This window comes from Peromyscus eremicus, chromosome X (genome assembly GCF_949786415.1).
Source record: "Peromyscus eremicus chromosome X, PerEre_H2_v1, whole genome shotgun sequence".
Taxonomy (NCBI): Eukaryota; Metazoa; Chordata; class Mammalia; order Rodentia; family Cricetidae; genus Peromyscus; species Peromyscus eremicus.
In genome coordinates, this window is record NC_081439.1 from 35,072,982 (window position 1) to 35,087,963 (window position 14,982).

The window sequence follows — 14,982 nt, forward strand, 5'->3', positions numbered from 1 at the left end:
ATGCAGAGTTAAAAGCCCAAGAGGGCAGAGCAGTAGCTAAGAGCTGAGACTTAAAACCATCTTCTTACCCTTCCTGCCGCTGCCATCCTTCCCCTCAGAGGCATACTTCCTGTGTGTCTGTTTTTTTATTGACCTTCTGTTCTGCTTTCTTATTCATTGTAAACCCAGTCACATGACATCCTCATCATTGCCTGTCTATACATACCTCTAGGTCTCTATGTTTGGTATTCAGATTAAAGGCTTATGTCTCCATGCTGGCTGTATCCTTGAACACACAGAAATCTGCCTGTCATTTGAGCGGTATTAAAGGTATGCACCACCACTGCCCGGCTTCTATTAGCTCTGACCCCCAGGCATCTTTATTTATTAACATACAAATAAAATCACATTTCAGTACAAATAAAATTTCACCGTACAACTGTTTACTAACTACTGTTTTCTCAAACACTCTGTGAAACTCTTTCTTGACGTGATGGTCAGGATCAATACTGACAGAAGAAAGAATGTGATAAATATATCTATGGCCTTTAATCTCTCCCAATCTATTGATATCTATTTACACCATTCCTTATTTCCATGGCAGTGTGGAAGATTTTTAGTTTCATGAGGTCACGGTTGTCAGTTCTTGGCCTCTATTCCTTAGCAAATGGAATGCTGCCTGGAAAATACTGTCTTACACCTGTGCCTTGTAAGATAATGCCTATGTTATCTTCTAGGGTTTCTAGTATTTCAGGATTCAGATTGAGGTATTTGATCCATGTGTATCTATTTGTGAAAAGTAATAACGTGAGTCCAATTTCATTGTACTGCAGGTAGATACCCAGTTTTCTCAGCAGGATTCCTTAAAGATGCTGTCTTTTCTCCAGTGTAGGTGCTTTGTCTTTTGCTAAGGTCCACATGGCCGTAGTAATGAGTCCTTGTATTTGGCTATTCTACTTGATTATATTGCTCTTTAAGACTATTTTTGTGCCGATATCAGAGTGCAAGTTTCTTTCTGACAATGTTTTAAGATTATCATAGACTTCACTTCCCCTTCCTTTTTTCCCCATCTAAACAATCCCATATGCCCTTTGTGCTCACTTCCAAATTCATAAATTCTTTTTTTCTGGAATTGTTCTCACAAAAATATATGTGTGTGTTTATTCCTATGATTTTTACACATAGGAAAATACAACCTGTTCAGTCTGTATAATGTTACTTACGTGTTTACAAGCCTACCATTTGGGATTGGATAACCAATTACTATGCTCTTCAATAGAAAGATTATATCTCTGAATCATGGCTTTCATCAGTTGCTTGTGAGTTTTATCTCTAGGACTGAGGCCTCATGATGTTTCCCCAGTCTACTCTAGCATGCCTATTGTTGTTGTCATCCTTATTCTGCTGCTATTGAGGCAGTCATATAGATGACACCTTGTGGGTATAGCTTCTGATATTACTAGGATAAAGAATCTCATACCAAACTCCCTGACCCTCTGGCTCCTTCTATCTTTCTGGCCCCTCTTACACAATGTTCCCTGAACCTTAGGTATGGGGATGTTTTTTAATATACTCCATGGGGACCTGACTCCACATCTCTGCCTTCTGATTGTTTGTGGATTTCTGTAATCGTTCAGTGTTGAAAACAGAAGCTTGCTTTAAGAGAGGTGAAGAATAGACTTTACCATGGCTATAAGCACAAAATTGTGGTTGTTTTTGTGTGTATCATTTTTGTTTTCGTTGTTGCTCTTAAGGGCTATGCTGGTTTGGTAGAACGGCAGTTATTTATACTGTACATCACAACATTGGTCTTGGGTAGTTAGCTAGGTTTTTTCACCTTCTAGCTCTATAAGATATCTTAAGGACAGCAATGATAATATCTCCTGTTTTCATCTTTTATCTGAGGATTCATCATAAAATCTAGAGTCATTTCTGGTTCCATATGAAAATTAGGATATATATTCTTTCCTATTTGTGTGAAGAATGTTATGTTTTTTGTTTTATTTTTTTTGGCATTGCATTGTATCTGTGAATTGTTTTTTTACTGGATGATCATTTCTCCAATATAAATTCTATCATTCTATGATTATTAAACACCTTTTTCCTTGTGTAGGAATTGTCTCAATCACTTTCCCCTGAGATTGGAAGTTTACTTTCTTCTTCTTGGTTATGTTTAATCCAAGATATTTTCTTTTAAAGAAAGATGCTATTTTAAATGGGATTCTGTCCATGATATCTTCCTAAGGTGGCCTTATTGTTGGGATACACAAAGGATGTTGATTATTGTAAACTGATTCTTTCCATGTCATATTGTTAAATTGTTGATTCTACTACATGTGTTCTGGTACAATTTGGCTATGTTTTAAGTATAATAACATGTCTTCTGAAATTGGGAATAATGTTAGTTCATCTTTTCATAGATGTGTGTCTTTAATTTCCTTCACTTCCTGTATTGCTCAGTGTAATACCTCTAACACAACATTGTAAAGGAGTAGGGATAGTGAGCACCCTGTCTTCTTCTAGATTTTAGTAGTTTTCCTTGCAGTATTTCTACATAATGAATTGTATTGGTAATATGTTTGTCAGACATAGCTTTTAATATTTTGAAGTATGTTCCCTCCATTACTACTCTCTCTGGAATTTCTATTTATGAAGCATGAGATATGCTGTCTAAGGCTTTTTCTTCATCTGTTGAGTTAATCTTGTACTTTGTTGCCTTGATTACATTTTATGATTTATTATATTTATAGAATTCTGTATGTTGAACCAAGCCTGAACCTCTAGAATAAAGACACTTTAATCATTGTGGATTATTCCCTTGATATGGACATGTATTCATTTTTTTAGTATTTTATTAAGGATTTTAGCAGCTATGATCACCAGATGTTACTCTGTGCTCGTGGGCATTTCTCTCTCTCTCTCTCTCTCTCTCTCTCTCTCTCTCTCTCTCTCTCCTTCTCCCTCTCTCTGTCTGTCTCTCCCTCTCTCTGTCACTCTCTCTCTGTCTGTGTCTGTGTTTGTGTATGTGTATGTGTATATGTATGTGTGTGTTTTCTTTGATGGGGATTAAATTAACTGGCTCTATATAATATATTTGGGTGTGATTCTTCATACTCTACGTTTCAAATAAAAATGCTAACAGAGTTTGGTTGTAATTCTTCTTTGAAGGACTTGTGGTAAGACTGGTGTCTGTTTATGATCCTCTCCATTGATTTTAAGAGCAGCTGAACCAGTTTTTACTTCCACCAATAAGGAACAAATGCAGAACTTTCTCTGTATCCTCATCAGCTTGGGATATCATTGATTTTAGTGATCTTGGTTGTTCTGACTGCAGTAAGACAAAATCTCTAAGTAGTTTTAAATTTTTGTCCCTGATGCCTAAGGATGTTGAACACTTAAATTTTTCTCAATCATTTTTGTTTCACTTTCTGAAAACATCGTTTTTAGTTCTACAATCCATATTTTGCAATAGAGTCATTTGTTTTCTTGAAGTTCATTTTGTTGGCAAGGCAGAGAAAGTAGGTTCCATGGGCATTGTTAATTTGCAAAACCGGCACCTTTGGGAGGCTTCAGGCTGTTATGAGAACTCATCTGCAAAAAAAAAAAAAATCTGCAATTTGATGCATGAAGATTATCCCTGGCCACCATAAAAGTACTACCAACTAAGACTGGTATTTAAATCATCACTCTGGTATTTTTGGTTAAAAATTACCATTCAGAATACACTTAGAAATTATACTGTTGATAAAAAGAATATTGGTAGTTTGATATGTTCATGAAACCAAGCATGATTTACCTTCTATAACTCAGGACATAAGTTCAACTAATCACCTTTGAGTTACCTCTATGAATGGGCATACTTTACCCATGAGGTCACTATGTGAATGGTGTGTTTTAGAACTTCCATGCCATTTGAAGACCCAGCAGCTTAGACAGCAACTTTTGATAGTAAAAGAAGTAGTCCTATTGAATTTATCTTTATAATGACCACATATAAGTAAATGAAGACCAAGGGGCCACCACTGAACATGAATACATATTAGAAACATTAACAGGACACAATTGGGCTATAAATTTCTGGGTAAATCTCTCTCTCAACACACACACACACACACACACAAATATGTATATTCATGAAGAAGTTGGAAACTGGAAGAAGACTTTGGGAACACAGAAATAGTAGTTATTAGTTACTGAGTGATGGGGAAAATAATATAAGTGGACATTGAATATACAAAATTAAAAATAATTAATCAAGTATTTTTCTAAAGTAACATTGCTTAACTTGCCACACGGAGATGGATTAAATAACTGTGGGTTTTTTTTCAACAAAAAATATGTCATTGTTCCTTATTCATATCTTTTGTTTACAAATATGGAATGTACTTTACATCTGTTATATCTTTGCACTTCAAGAGACTGGATGTAGCAACACTGTCTAAAATCTTTTCTTTTTCCTTGTTTCAAGCCCTTTAAAAAGATTGCATCTGCCTTTTCTATTTTGATAGCTAATTACATTCTAAGGAATCATTGTAATACAAACAGAAAATTGTAATATATACACACATATTTGTAGGGCTTGGAATCTATGGAATATACTTCTCATGAATTTACTCTATTCTTCAAATGTGAATGACTCATGTGTACCCTAGTAAAGCATATCCAGATTCATTTGCTTATTGAAGTCATTTAACAAGAGATAATCTCCTCAGATGTACTTTTGAAAACAGATTTCATCCTCTCTTTTAAATAATGTGGAACTCAAAGGTAGACCCAAAGAGTTTGTCATGTGAAACCTCTAAGTGTGTTAGGACCACTCAACCACAAATAACAATTTACAGCTGAAAGAGTAAATATGAAGCACAACATAAAATTCACTTCTGCAGTGTTCTTGTCCATGGCTCCAGTAATTGTGACATTTCCAAGTATTACAGTAGTTTTCGGTAATACAGATATTATTTTGCAGAGATCCATGGCCAGGCGCCAGGCTGAGCTCAGGAATCCAATCGATGAGAGAGAGGAGGGATTCTACAGGCAGGGCACTTCGACATCATGATGGGAAGACGTGCAGAGATGACCGGCCACACTAGTGGAAACCCATGAACTGTAGACTAGTGGCTGTGGAGCCCCCATGGGACTGGACTAGGCCCTCTAGATTCGGAAGACGGTTGTTTGGCTCAAACTGTTTGTGGGGCACCCAGGCAAGGGCATCGGGATCCATCCCTGGTGCAAGGGCAGGCTTTGGGAGCCCAGTGACTGTGGTGTGATGCCTTGCACAGTCTTGTTGTAGTGGGGAGGGGCTTGGACCTGCCTTGACTCAGTGTGCCTGGCTGTGCTGACTCCCCATGAGAGACCTTGACTTGGAGGATGTGGGGATGTGGAGTGGCCTGGGAGGGAGGGCTGTGGGGTGGGAGGAGGGAGGAGGGAGGAGTAGGGATCTGTGGGTGGTATGTAGAGAGAGTAGAAAATTTCATAATAATGAAAAATGAAAAAAAATACAGATATCATTTGTTATACCAGACTGATTATTTTAATTAGCATAGTGGAGATGTATGTGCTTTTTGAATGAGAACATTTTCACACGGTTTTTATTGCTTCTTGAAACACTTTATTTAATCATTCAGAAAAGTAAGAACAGCTCATAGATCATGAAAAAGGAAAGGAGACGTAAGTCAGGAATTCGGTATGTGGTATCCTGACTTCACAGGAGAGGGGACAATTCATTCCGAAAGAAATGGTGATTTATATGTGATACTGATTCCCTGGTCAAGAGGATATGATGCATAATTGTCATCCAGTTGTCCTCTGTATAAACGTGAAACAAAAATGAAAACATAGTTGAAAGGACAGGAAAGATTTCATTCTTGAGAGTGCATGAACACAAAATTAAATATAACAATATAGAGTATAGGGAAGGGATTATACACAAACAGTTCCTTTCCTAGAAACCACAAGTATCTTATACTTTGGATTCCATAGGAGCACTATCTACAGGAAATAATGACATTCTGTGGCCTCACATATAATTTGAGATTGAGAGGATTCAAAGAATACATAGAAAATTTCAACATGCTTGTACCATATCTGTGGCAAATAATATTCCACAATCATAAGTAAACCAAGATTTTTCAAATGACAAGACACATTTTCTTGATGTAATATTACACAATATGAATGTATTAGTAATTCTGAATAAGATAAAATTCCTTCATATGAATAAAAAATATCTATCCTTTACTTTTGTCACTAAGATGTTCAGCTTAAAAAGGCAGATAATAATCTGTCCTGATTTTGTCTAATTTTGTGTTCATTATTTTCCTTTGTCACAGACTTATTTCTAACTATTTATGTAATAAGCACAAATACATTCAAATATCAAGATGATTAAGCATGGCTTCTGTTTCTACTCACCTACAGAAGATGTTTACTTTGGACAAGTATCTGTAAAACAAAGTGAATGGTGTAATGAGAGACAGAAATGTTATCGTAAGAATGTAAGAATAGCTCCCCAATGATTATTGCTTGAAATAACAACTGGAAGACAGCATTTGACTAGATATAATCTGAATCAGGGGTCTAACTGAGTGTATGTATATATATATATATATATATATATATATATACATATGTTTATGAATATATATCAACATATATGTATGTATATATTACATAGCCAAAAAAAATTCATTGAGGTTACCTGTAGCCAGAATATCTTGAATGTTTTCTGGTGGAATGTTCTGTTTCTCAACATATTCCTCAAGTTTACTATCTTCTTCTTCAGTCAAAGGCTCACCTTTTCCTACATTTTATGAATAACAATGTCAGAGACATGTTGAGTAGAATTCTGCAGAATTTACATTGCTTTCTTAGTGTCCCAACATGGTATGCAACAGAAAATCTCAACTACTCCAAATTCATTCTTACTGGTTGGATCAATACAATCAATAATAATTTCCCTATGTTCCATTTAATGAAGTCTAAATGGTGGTATGACATCACTTTCCAGTGTTTCATGATACATCAAAAATAAAAACTCTTCTCTAGAGAATTCGTGCATCTCAATCCTTTCCACTTTTAAAAACATAAAACTAGAGAATCATCAATGCCTCTCAATGGAATCTTCACATTTCTCCCAAGTCTATACTCGAGAGTTCATGTTTTAATTTCATATACTCTTGATCAAATGACACTCAAAATGGTCTGAACTTTGGGAAAACAGTATCTGTTCCATTCTTCCCAGTGAGGATACATGAAGATAAACTCTTCCAATAGCCTCTGCCATTGTCCCTAGTCATCAATGACCATGCTACTTGAATTACAATATAATGTAAGAGTTGGTCCACACAACAATAGGATTATCATTTAGTGGACAGGAATTTAGAAATCTCATGATACTGTATTTGGGAGTGAATCTGACTTAATCCTCTTTTGCAGAGTGACACTTTTGCTACAATTTCAGAGAATCCCCTACCATTCTTACCAAGAACAAAAACCAAGTTTGTTACTCTGCCGGTTCTATCCACATTCGTACTCTCAAAGACTGCATTCTTTGGTGTTAAATACATAAGTTGAAATTTGTTGTCACCTTCAACTGTAAAATGGAAATATTTAAAAACTCAGTGTCAGTAATATTATTACGTTATTTGATGTCACCTATTTGCTAAACATTCATATTGACCCTGACTCTAGCAATCATCTCTGATTCACTATCATATGACACTTGTGTGCAAAGCTATTCTTATAGTCATTCATTTTGCATATCCCACCATAATACAGTGACCAATCATTTCTGCTCTTCAAACCTGATAGTGAATCATAAGTACAGACACTTTCTCTTTTCTGTGAATTCCTAGTGTCAAGACTTCTATGACCAGTCTGTTGGTTATTCCTTTCTCTTTCAACCAGATCCCAAAGCCCATTTTTTCAATTCACTGAAAGTATGAAACTATGGTGTTATACCATGATACTTGTTGGGAAAATGTGTACATGTGCAAAAATAGATGGTACTAATTAGTAATATGCACAAGTTATCATCTTGTAAGTTTACTAATGGAAAAGATGTAAAGATAAACATTTGTGTGTATACCAGACATTCATGTTTTTTATATCTGTCTGTCTGTTTATGTGTTTAAGTGTCTATCTGTCTTCTCTCTCTCTCTCTCTCTCTCTCTCTCTCTCTCTCTCTCTCTCTCTCTCTCTGTATGTGTGTGTGTGTGTGTGTGTGTGTGTGTGTGTGTGTGTGTGTGGTATTTCCACTTATTGACACTTATTAAATGATAAAAGTGGTTGTTCATGGGAAAATAAAAGGAGTTAGGATCTGATCACTTTCTATTACAGGAATATTTTTTAATATCCATGTTAAATTAGGAAAAAATTAGACTTGCCAAAAGAATGTATCCTCTGTTCACTTAAAATTAAATCAAAAGTCAAATTGTGTATAATTCAGTGGAATGGTATTGATATTACTTTAGCAATGCTTACAAAATTGAAATAGTCAGTCTGAAATTCTTAAATAGATTTCCCCCTAATTGCTATTAAAAATTGAAGTTTATCATCCAATAATATAAATATTGTGATCTCTCCAAATTATGAGAAACAGAAACATTGAAATAACACTGTCAATTTAAATTTTCCATAAATCAAGATGACACATAATTTTTGCAATGTAAGTACTTGAAAGCCTAAGGCATGAAGTTTGAGAAGATGTTTGAGGCCATTGAAGCCTATTAGTGAGTGGTAGGTCTGTCTGATAACAAACTGAGACATTGTATGAAAGAAAAAAACACTGAATATCAACTAGAAATAAACTTTCATGCAGGAAAATTATTTGAAGACATCTTGTTAGAATTATTCACACTTTTAGGTAGCAGTGTTTTTCTCCATGTAAATTTCAGATGACCTATGATGTACTCTGACCTTGTAGCATATCTCAGTTCATTGGAAGGATTGATAACTTTCTGAGTAGCCAAAATTGCTCTAGATTCATGTCCCTATGTGTGGCTGAAGTATTAGCATGAATGTGCACACTCACATTGCTTTTGTTCATAAAGGAAATTCCTAGATCCTGTACTTACATTGGGTTTTGTAGGTGCCATCTGCTTGCTTATACCCAGTGACTTTGGTCTTTGAGCATTGGCCATTCGAACTAAAAATCAAACAGAGAATCCATCGTTTACTCTTCATAACTTGTAAATTCCTATTAAAGATCTTCAAATGTTATAATGAACTTGAGACAGTCTATGAACAGTGTATAGAGCTAGGACTTACCTCACTATTCCTATTTCTTGTTTAGAAAAGATCATTCTGTTTGTAATCATACGGATGACTTCCTTATTTGTGCCAATTTCGGCAAGTGCTCTGTAGGCCTTTATGCCTTCATTATCCAAACTATACTATTCACAGCATATGATTTTAATTATGCTAATTCTCTTGTTCTAGTCCAGAGATAATATTGAAACAAGTGTATATGCATGTGTTGAAGTGGTTTTATTTGTAACCTGAAACAAATATTTGTGGCTACAAGAGAGAAATGGTTCTAAGCATTTAAGTCCTAATGGTTTTATGTAGTCTTTCATTAAACATAGTCATCCAAATGCCAGAGAGAGAGTCTTTGAACCTAAAGCTTCAGAGAAAGGGATTCATAAGTTAGATTTATCAGACCTGTTTGTGGAGGACTTTTCTCTGACATCATTGTTTGGATAAGATAATATATATGGCTTTGACACAAATGCTCACACATATCTTTTGATTCACTAGAAATGAAAACCTTAGAGTCTCATACATCTAATATTAGAGAATAAAATTAAACCACAAGCCTCCAACCACAAGAATTTCTAAGGGAACACTCATGGAATTGGAGACAGTATCTAATCTCTGTGTGGTGTCCAGAGATACCCCATCATGGAATAATATAATCATATTGCTAAAGATGTGATTTCATGACCAAAAACAGAACATTCCCCTATTAATTTAACAACATAAAGGCTGAGAAACATAAATAGTCTGCTCAGTTTACATGGCTGACCATTTACTTACTTGACATAAAATGTGACTCCCATTTCACTACATTTGTCGTTACAAGTAATTTCACGAACATAGAGTCTCAGAGGTGCTTCCAGTTCTACCTTGTCAACATTGTCAGCAGCGATGGCAACTGTCATCCATTTTCCTGCAATCTGAAAAAAGTAAAAGGCAAATAAAGGAGAAAAATAAAACAGGTCATTAAAATAAGAGTTGGTGTTTGCATCTCTGATCCGAGTATTTGGAAATAAGTAAACTAACTAAAACTATCAATCAATAGTATTTTATTTATTAGTTCAAGATTATGTATCTACAGCTGTAGAATAACACAGAGTAGTATGATGATTCGATTAACACAGAATTTTGGACCTGAGACTTTGCAGAACTGTTCATGCTTTGGCTTACGCTTTGCAAATTCAACCTATATTTACCTTATTTTAATTGTTTCATCCTAGAGAAATAAGATTGGAAAAGTGTACCTGAGTGAAAGTCAGAAAGGGTATTTCATGAATATGGACTTGCATGGACTAGCTGAATGACACATTACATCTACAGAAATACACTGTTGAGGAACTGTTGAGGAACCTCAGACGTTTGCACAGACCATATGATTTTACCTTAGCTTGAGCATGAGCCAGTCCAAATGCCAAAGCCAGCAGCAGAAACTTTACCATGGTGGCACCTGTCTTTGGTCTTCTGCAGAAGCTCAAAGGAGGTTAGTGGATGTGAAGGAAGTGAACTGACAAAGATTTTTATACGATTAGTTAGAGGGAGTTTCATGAAATCAACCAATGGTTCTGCACCACAACAACCTACATCTGTCTGGTATTTCCTCTTTGGCCCTGCTGAATGGTGTATGATCTCATGTCCCTAAACTAACAAGATTAGCCTTAAGGTCAAGTTATGTTGGGATGAGTAATTGAGCATCCTGTCAGAAAGAAAGGACTATCCCTGTGAGAGCATTAAGGAATGGCTTTGCCTCCAGAACTATATTGACGGGTAAAGGTCACAGTGCATATGTCATACATGATTCATTTAACCAACATGACATGCATTTAAAATACATTCTGAATCTAAGCATAATACTGTGCAGTTAACTGAATTTAAACTGTGGCCTGGGATATATGAGCCAGAGTTACCACACTCTTAGAAGATAAGATGTGAAAACTTTTGGAGGATTTCCTATAAGGATGTTGATATGTCTTGTGCTACTTTTAAGTCTTTCCATACATTGACTACTATAGTCTTCTAGTACATTAAATTCAACTACCATGGTACAGAGCTACAAGAGCTATCATCAAAGCTTAACTGTGTGAATAGAAGGAAAAATGTTGCTAGATGTCCACTGGTAATAAAGACAAGTAACATTGATTAAAAGAAACAGAATCAAGTTAATCAGCCTATAATGTCCTCAGAGAAATTTTATAATTGTGCAAAGGGACTCTTATTCAAGCTGAAAATAATGTCCTAAAGCGAAAACCCTTCCCAACTAGTTGACTTCTTTACACATCAAAACCAAGGTCTGTGTTGTGCTTAGCCACAGGATCTTGTCATCCATTTCTAGGAACCACCAAGAAGAATATCAGGACTCTGCAGTTCTTGTTTATCCTCTGGGGCTTCTCTCTCTAACACATCGAATAACCTACAGTTATCACTCTCGTAATTTTTTTTGACAATCCATGGTTTCTGACTATACCATTACAAAGCATTAGTCTGTAATTTATGACACTTTCTTTAGATTATATCCTGTTATTATCTCTATTTCTTTCAGTTTTTGAGATTATACCATAATAACATCATTCTGCACTCCCCTTTCTTCCCTCTAAACTCTCCAACATGTACTTACTTCATCTATTTCAATTTTGTGTACTCTTTCTTCACTAAATATTGTTATATTCATATGAGTTTGAATGGTCACATTTGAGTCCTAACTTTTATCTGAAGATTTGGAGCTAGGAATAACAGAAGAGACCTAACATGCCACATTTGTCTTTTTAGATCTGGGTTACTTCAACCAGAAGGATCTTTTGTAGTGCATTCCATTTATCTGCAAATGTCATGAATTCATTTTCCTTTACCTTGGAATATTATCATGTAGTGTATAACTACCACTATTTCATCACCCTTTAGACAGCTGTAGAACATTTATGTTGTTTCCATATCCTGGCTCTTGTGAATAAAGTAGCAATGAACATGGATGAGAAAATATCTGTGAAACAGAATATCAAGTCATGTAGGCATATTCCAAGGAGCTATATAACTGAGTCACATGGTACATATTTACTTGAAGAAAACTAAGAATTCTCCACACTGTTTTCCAGAATTGGATACAATTTTGTCATAACAACAACAAAGGATGTCTCTGGCCTTGTTGTTCGTTCTCTCTCTCTCTCTCTCTCTCTCTCTCTCTCTCTCTCTCTCTCTCTCTCCCTCCCTCCCTCCCTCCTTCTTACTTTCACTCTCTCTCTCTTATGTTTTTTGTGATTGTCTCTTTCTCTGTGTGTACAAGAGTGTGTGTCTGTCTGTCTGTGTGTCTATGTCTTCGTGTGTGTGTGTGTGTGTGTGTGTGTGTGTGTGTGTGTGTGTGTTTATTTTTCAAATGACTCTCTTCATGTCCCAGACTCATTTTGACTGGACTGTCTCTGTTCTTATATGTTGTGTTTTAAATTTGTCAGATTTTCAGGGTATTCATTCACAGCTGGCATGTTTGCTTATGCTAGACATAAACTAGCTATTTCCTGACTTCTGAAGATTATGGAAGAAGACCTGGCTTATGGAGTTGTACACTTCTTTTCTAACCATTGTGTTTTAAAAGAAACATGAATTATTTTAAAAACGTATTGAAGAATACAAAGTTGAATTAACTATGAGAGTCTGAAAAGTAAATATTCTTTATTTTCAGTTGAGTGACAAGTCTCCTCAGAGTCCCCAACCTCAAAAGTTCCCTGTGGTTTTGGCTTCATGTTGAATCCTAGGCAATTTGCCTCATCTGTTCAGGTTGAGGTTAAATCAGGATAGTTTTTAAATATTTCCTTCTTCCGTTATCTTAATCTTCTTCTGGCATTAATATTCCAGGAAATTCCTGTGTCATTGTTTGAGTATAAGCATATGTACAAACTTAGTTAAGGATTTGTTTTTCTGAAAAGCTTTATGGAACACTAAACAAATTAATTCACTCCAATTCCCTTGTTTCTATCTATACTCACAAAACAGTCATATTAGTTCATCAAATTTTCACAATTTTTAATGTGACAACCATCAATTTTAAAAGAAGTCCTCAATAATGACAAAGACAAGAAGGGAACATGGGGTGGTTAAGAAGGAGGAAAGGTAAGGAGCAAATGATGTGATTATCATATAATATCTTAAAATGGAAGAAATGAAAGGATTTCACAATTTTAAATTAATATCTGTTATAAATATAATCCTCTCTTTATTTTGAACAGTCTGAAATCCATTTTTCATTTCTTTCACATTCCTTAATTTTTATTTTATATTAATCTTATGAGTGACAAGCCTTAAGGGCTTATTTTGATGTTGTATTCAGGATTCATCCAAGAGTAGTAACTATGAATTCCATCATCACAGAGTAAAAGCACCCAGGATATTTATACATGAGGTCTTCATCTAAGGACATGTTGCATTCTCAGAACCTTCTCTCACTCTGATGACAGACCGTATACTAAGGTTTTGGCTAGAAGGAGAAAACCCCAGGCAGTAGCTTTCATTGGAATATACAACTTTATACACATGAAGCTATTTCCCTCTTTCTTGCATGTTTTGTTCGTAGGTTCACACATGCCACACTGAAAACAATGTACTGCTCTATACTTTCTTCTTGTCTCTCTATTTTCTCTTTTCTCAAAATAAATTTGGCAGACACAACTTCATGAGCCACAGCTTTGAGGAAAGGAGGCAGTTGGGAGTGACTCAGTTGAAATTCTGTATGTATGGAACTACCTTAAACATTCTTCAAGACATGTAATGAAAATAAGAGTAAATAGTCCTCAGCAAAGAGAAAAATAACATAATTAATATAGAGAAGATGCAAATGAATCATAGTCAAGTGACATACGGTCCTGACTGTAAAATATATGAAGTTCAATGCTCTGTTGTATTAGAAAAAAATCCCAACTCAAATGTCAAATATTTAACTGTGTTCTTTACATGTCAGGTACTATGTTAATACATTTTCTTATTTTCAGTTGCCTTCAACTTACATCATTTCTCTCTTCTTTTCCTTCCTGAAGCCCCTCCTACATACCTTCCCTCCAACATGACCACCCACTCAACTTTATAGCCCTTTTCTTGGATTATTATTGATGCATACATATATATATACATAGACATGTATAGATGTGCACATGCACACAACCTGATGAATACCATTTTATTCCTTGAGTATATATGTTTTTTGGGTGGACTATTCTGCAATGAACAACCAATTGCAGTGTCCTTTTTACCTGGGAGAGATTAATTCTCCTTCTTCCCACACTCATTAGATTTTTGTGGTCATCATCCAGGGCTGGGACTCTACATAGATTTCCCCTTCCATGTTAACATTGCCACTGATACAGACGTCTCCCCCATCTTGTTAATCATATAATTTCTAGGCAAGAAAGTTTCACAGCAGAATTCTTGGTATTCTGGCTTTTAGAATCTTTCCACTTTCTCTTCTGAAACAAGATCCCTTGTTCTTAGATGCAAAAGCTGAGATGTAGACTGGTCTTTTGCGACATGGCCCCCGCAAATTGTTGTTCTCTATCTTGTGTCCAGTTGTGAATTTCTGTGATGGTTTCCATTTGATATGAAGAGAAGTCTTTTTTTTTCAGTAGGGAGTTCTACCTACACTTCTTTCTGGTTATAAAGATAAGATTTAGACTATAGAAAGGAATTGTGCTGGTCTAGCAAAGTTGCTGTTGTAGATGCTTTTCTAAAATCCATGACCTCACTAACCCTGGGCATTTGACAAGCTTTCTAGTA

At 35.5% G+C, this 14,982-nt stretch overlaps 1 protein-coding gene across 1 annotated transcript; it reads right to left on the reverse strand.

Moving 5' to 3' along the window:
• Positions 1–3,556: 3,556 nt before the first annotated feature.
• Positions 3,557–10,673, reverse strand: LOC131899996 (odorant-binding protein-like). The gene is made up of 6 exons (XM_059251460.1): positions 10,617–10,673; positions 10,015–10,154; positions 9,054–9,124; positions 7,460–7,570; positions 6,677–6,778; positions 3,557–3,570 (listed from the first exon to the last, which is right to left on the reverse strand). The coding sequence occupies exons 1-6, from the start codon at positions 10,671–10,673 to the stop codon at positions 3,557–3,559; spliced, it is 495 nt and encodes a 164-aa protein (XP_059107443.1).
• Positions 10,674–14,982: the final 4,309 nt, after the last annotated feature.

Excerpts from the sequence above, each read along its gene's own strand:
- LOC131899996 (XM_059251460.1), bottom strand. The coding sequence starts at position 10,673 with ATGGTAAAGTTTCTGCTGCTGGCTTTGGCATTTGGACTGGCTCATGCT. Across the intron at positions 10,155-10,616 it reads TGGCTCATGCTCAAGCTAAG|ATTGCAGGAAAATGGATGAC; the intron begins GTAAAATCATAT and ends TACTTTTTTCAG. Across the intron at positions 6,779-7,459 it reads AAACTTGGTTTTTGTTCTTG|GAAAAGGTGAGCCTTTGACT; the intron begins GTAAGAATGGTA and ends CATAAAATGTAG.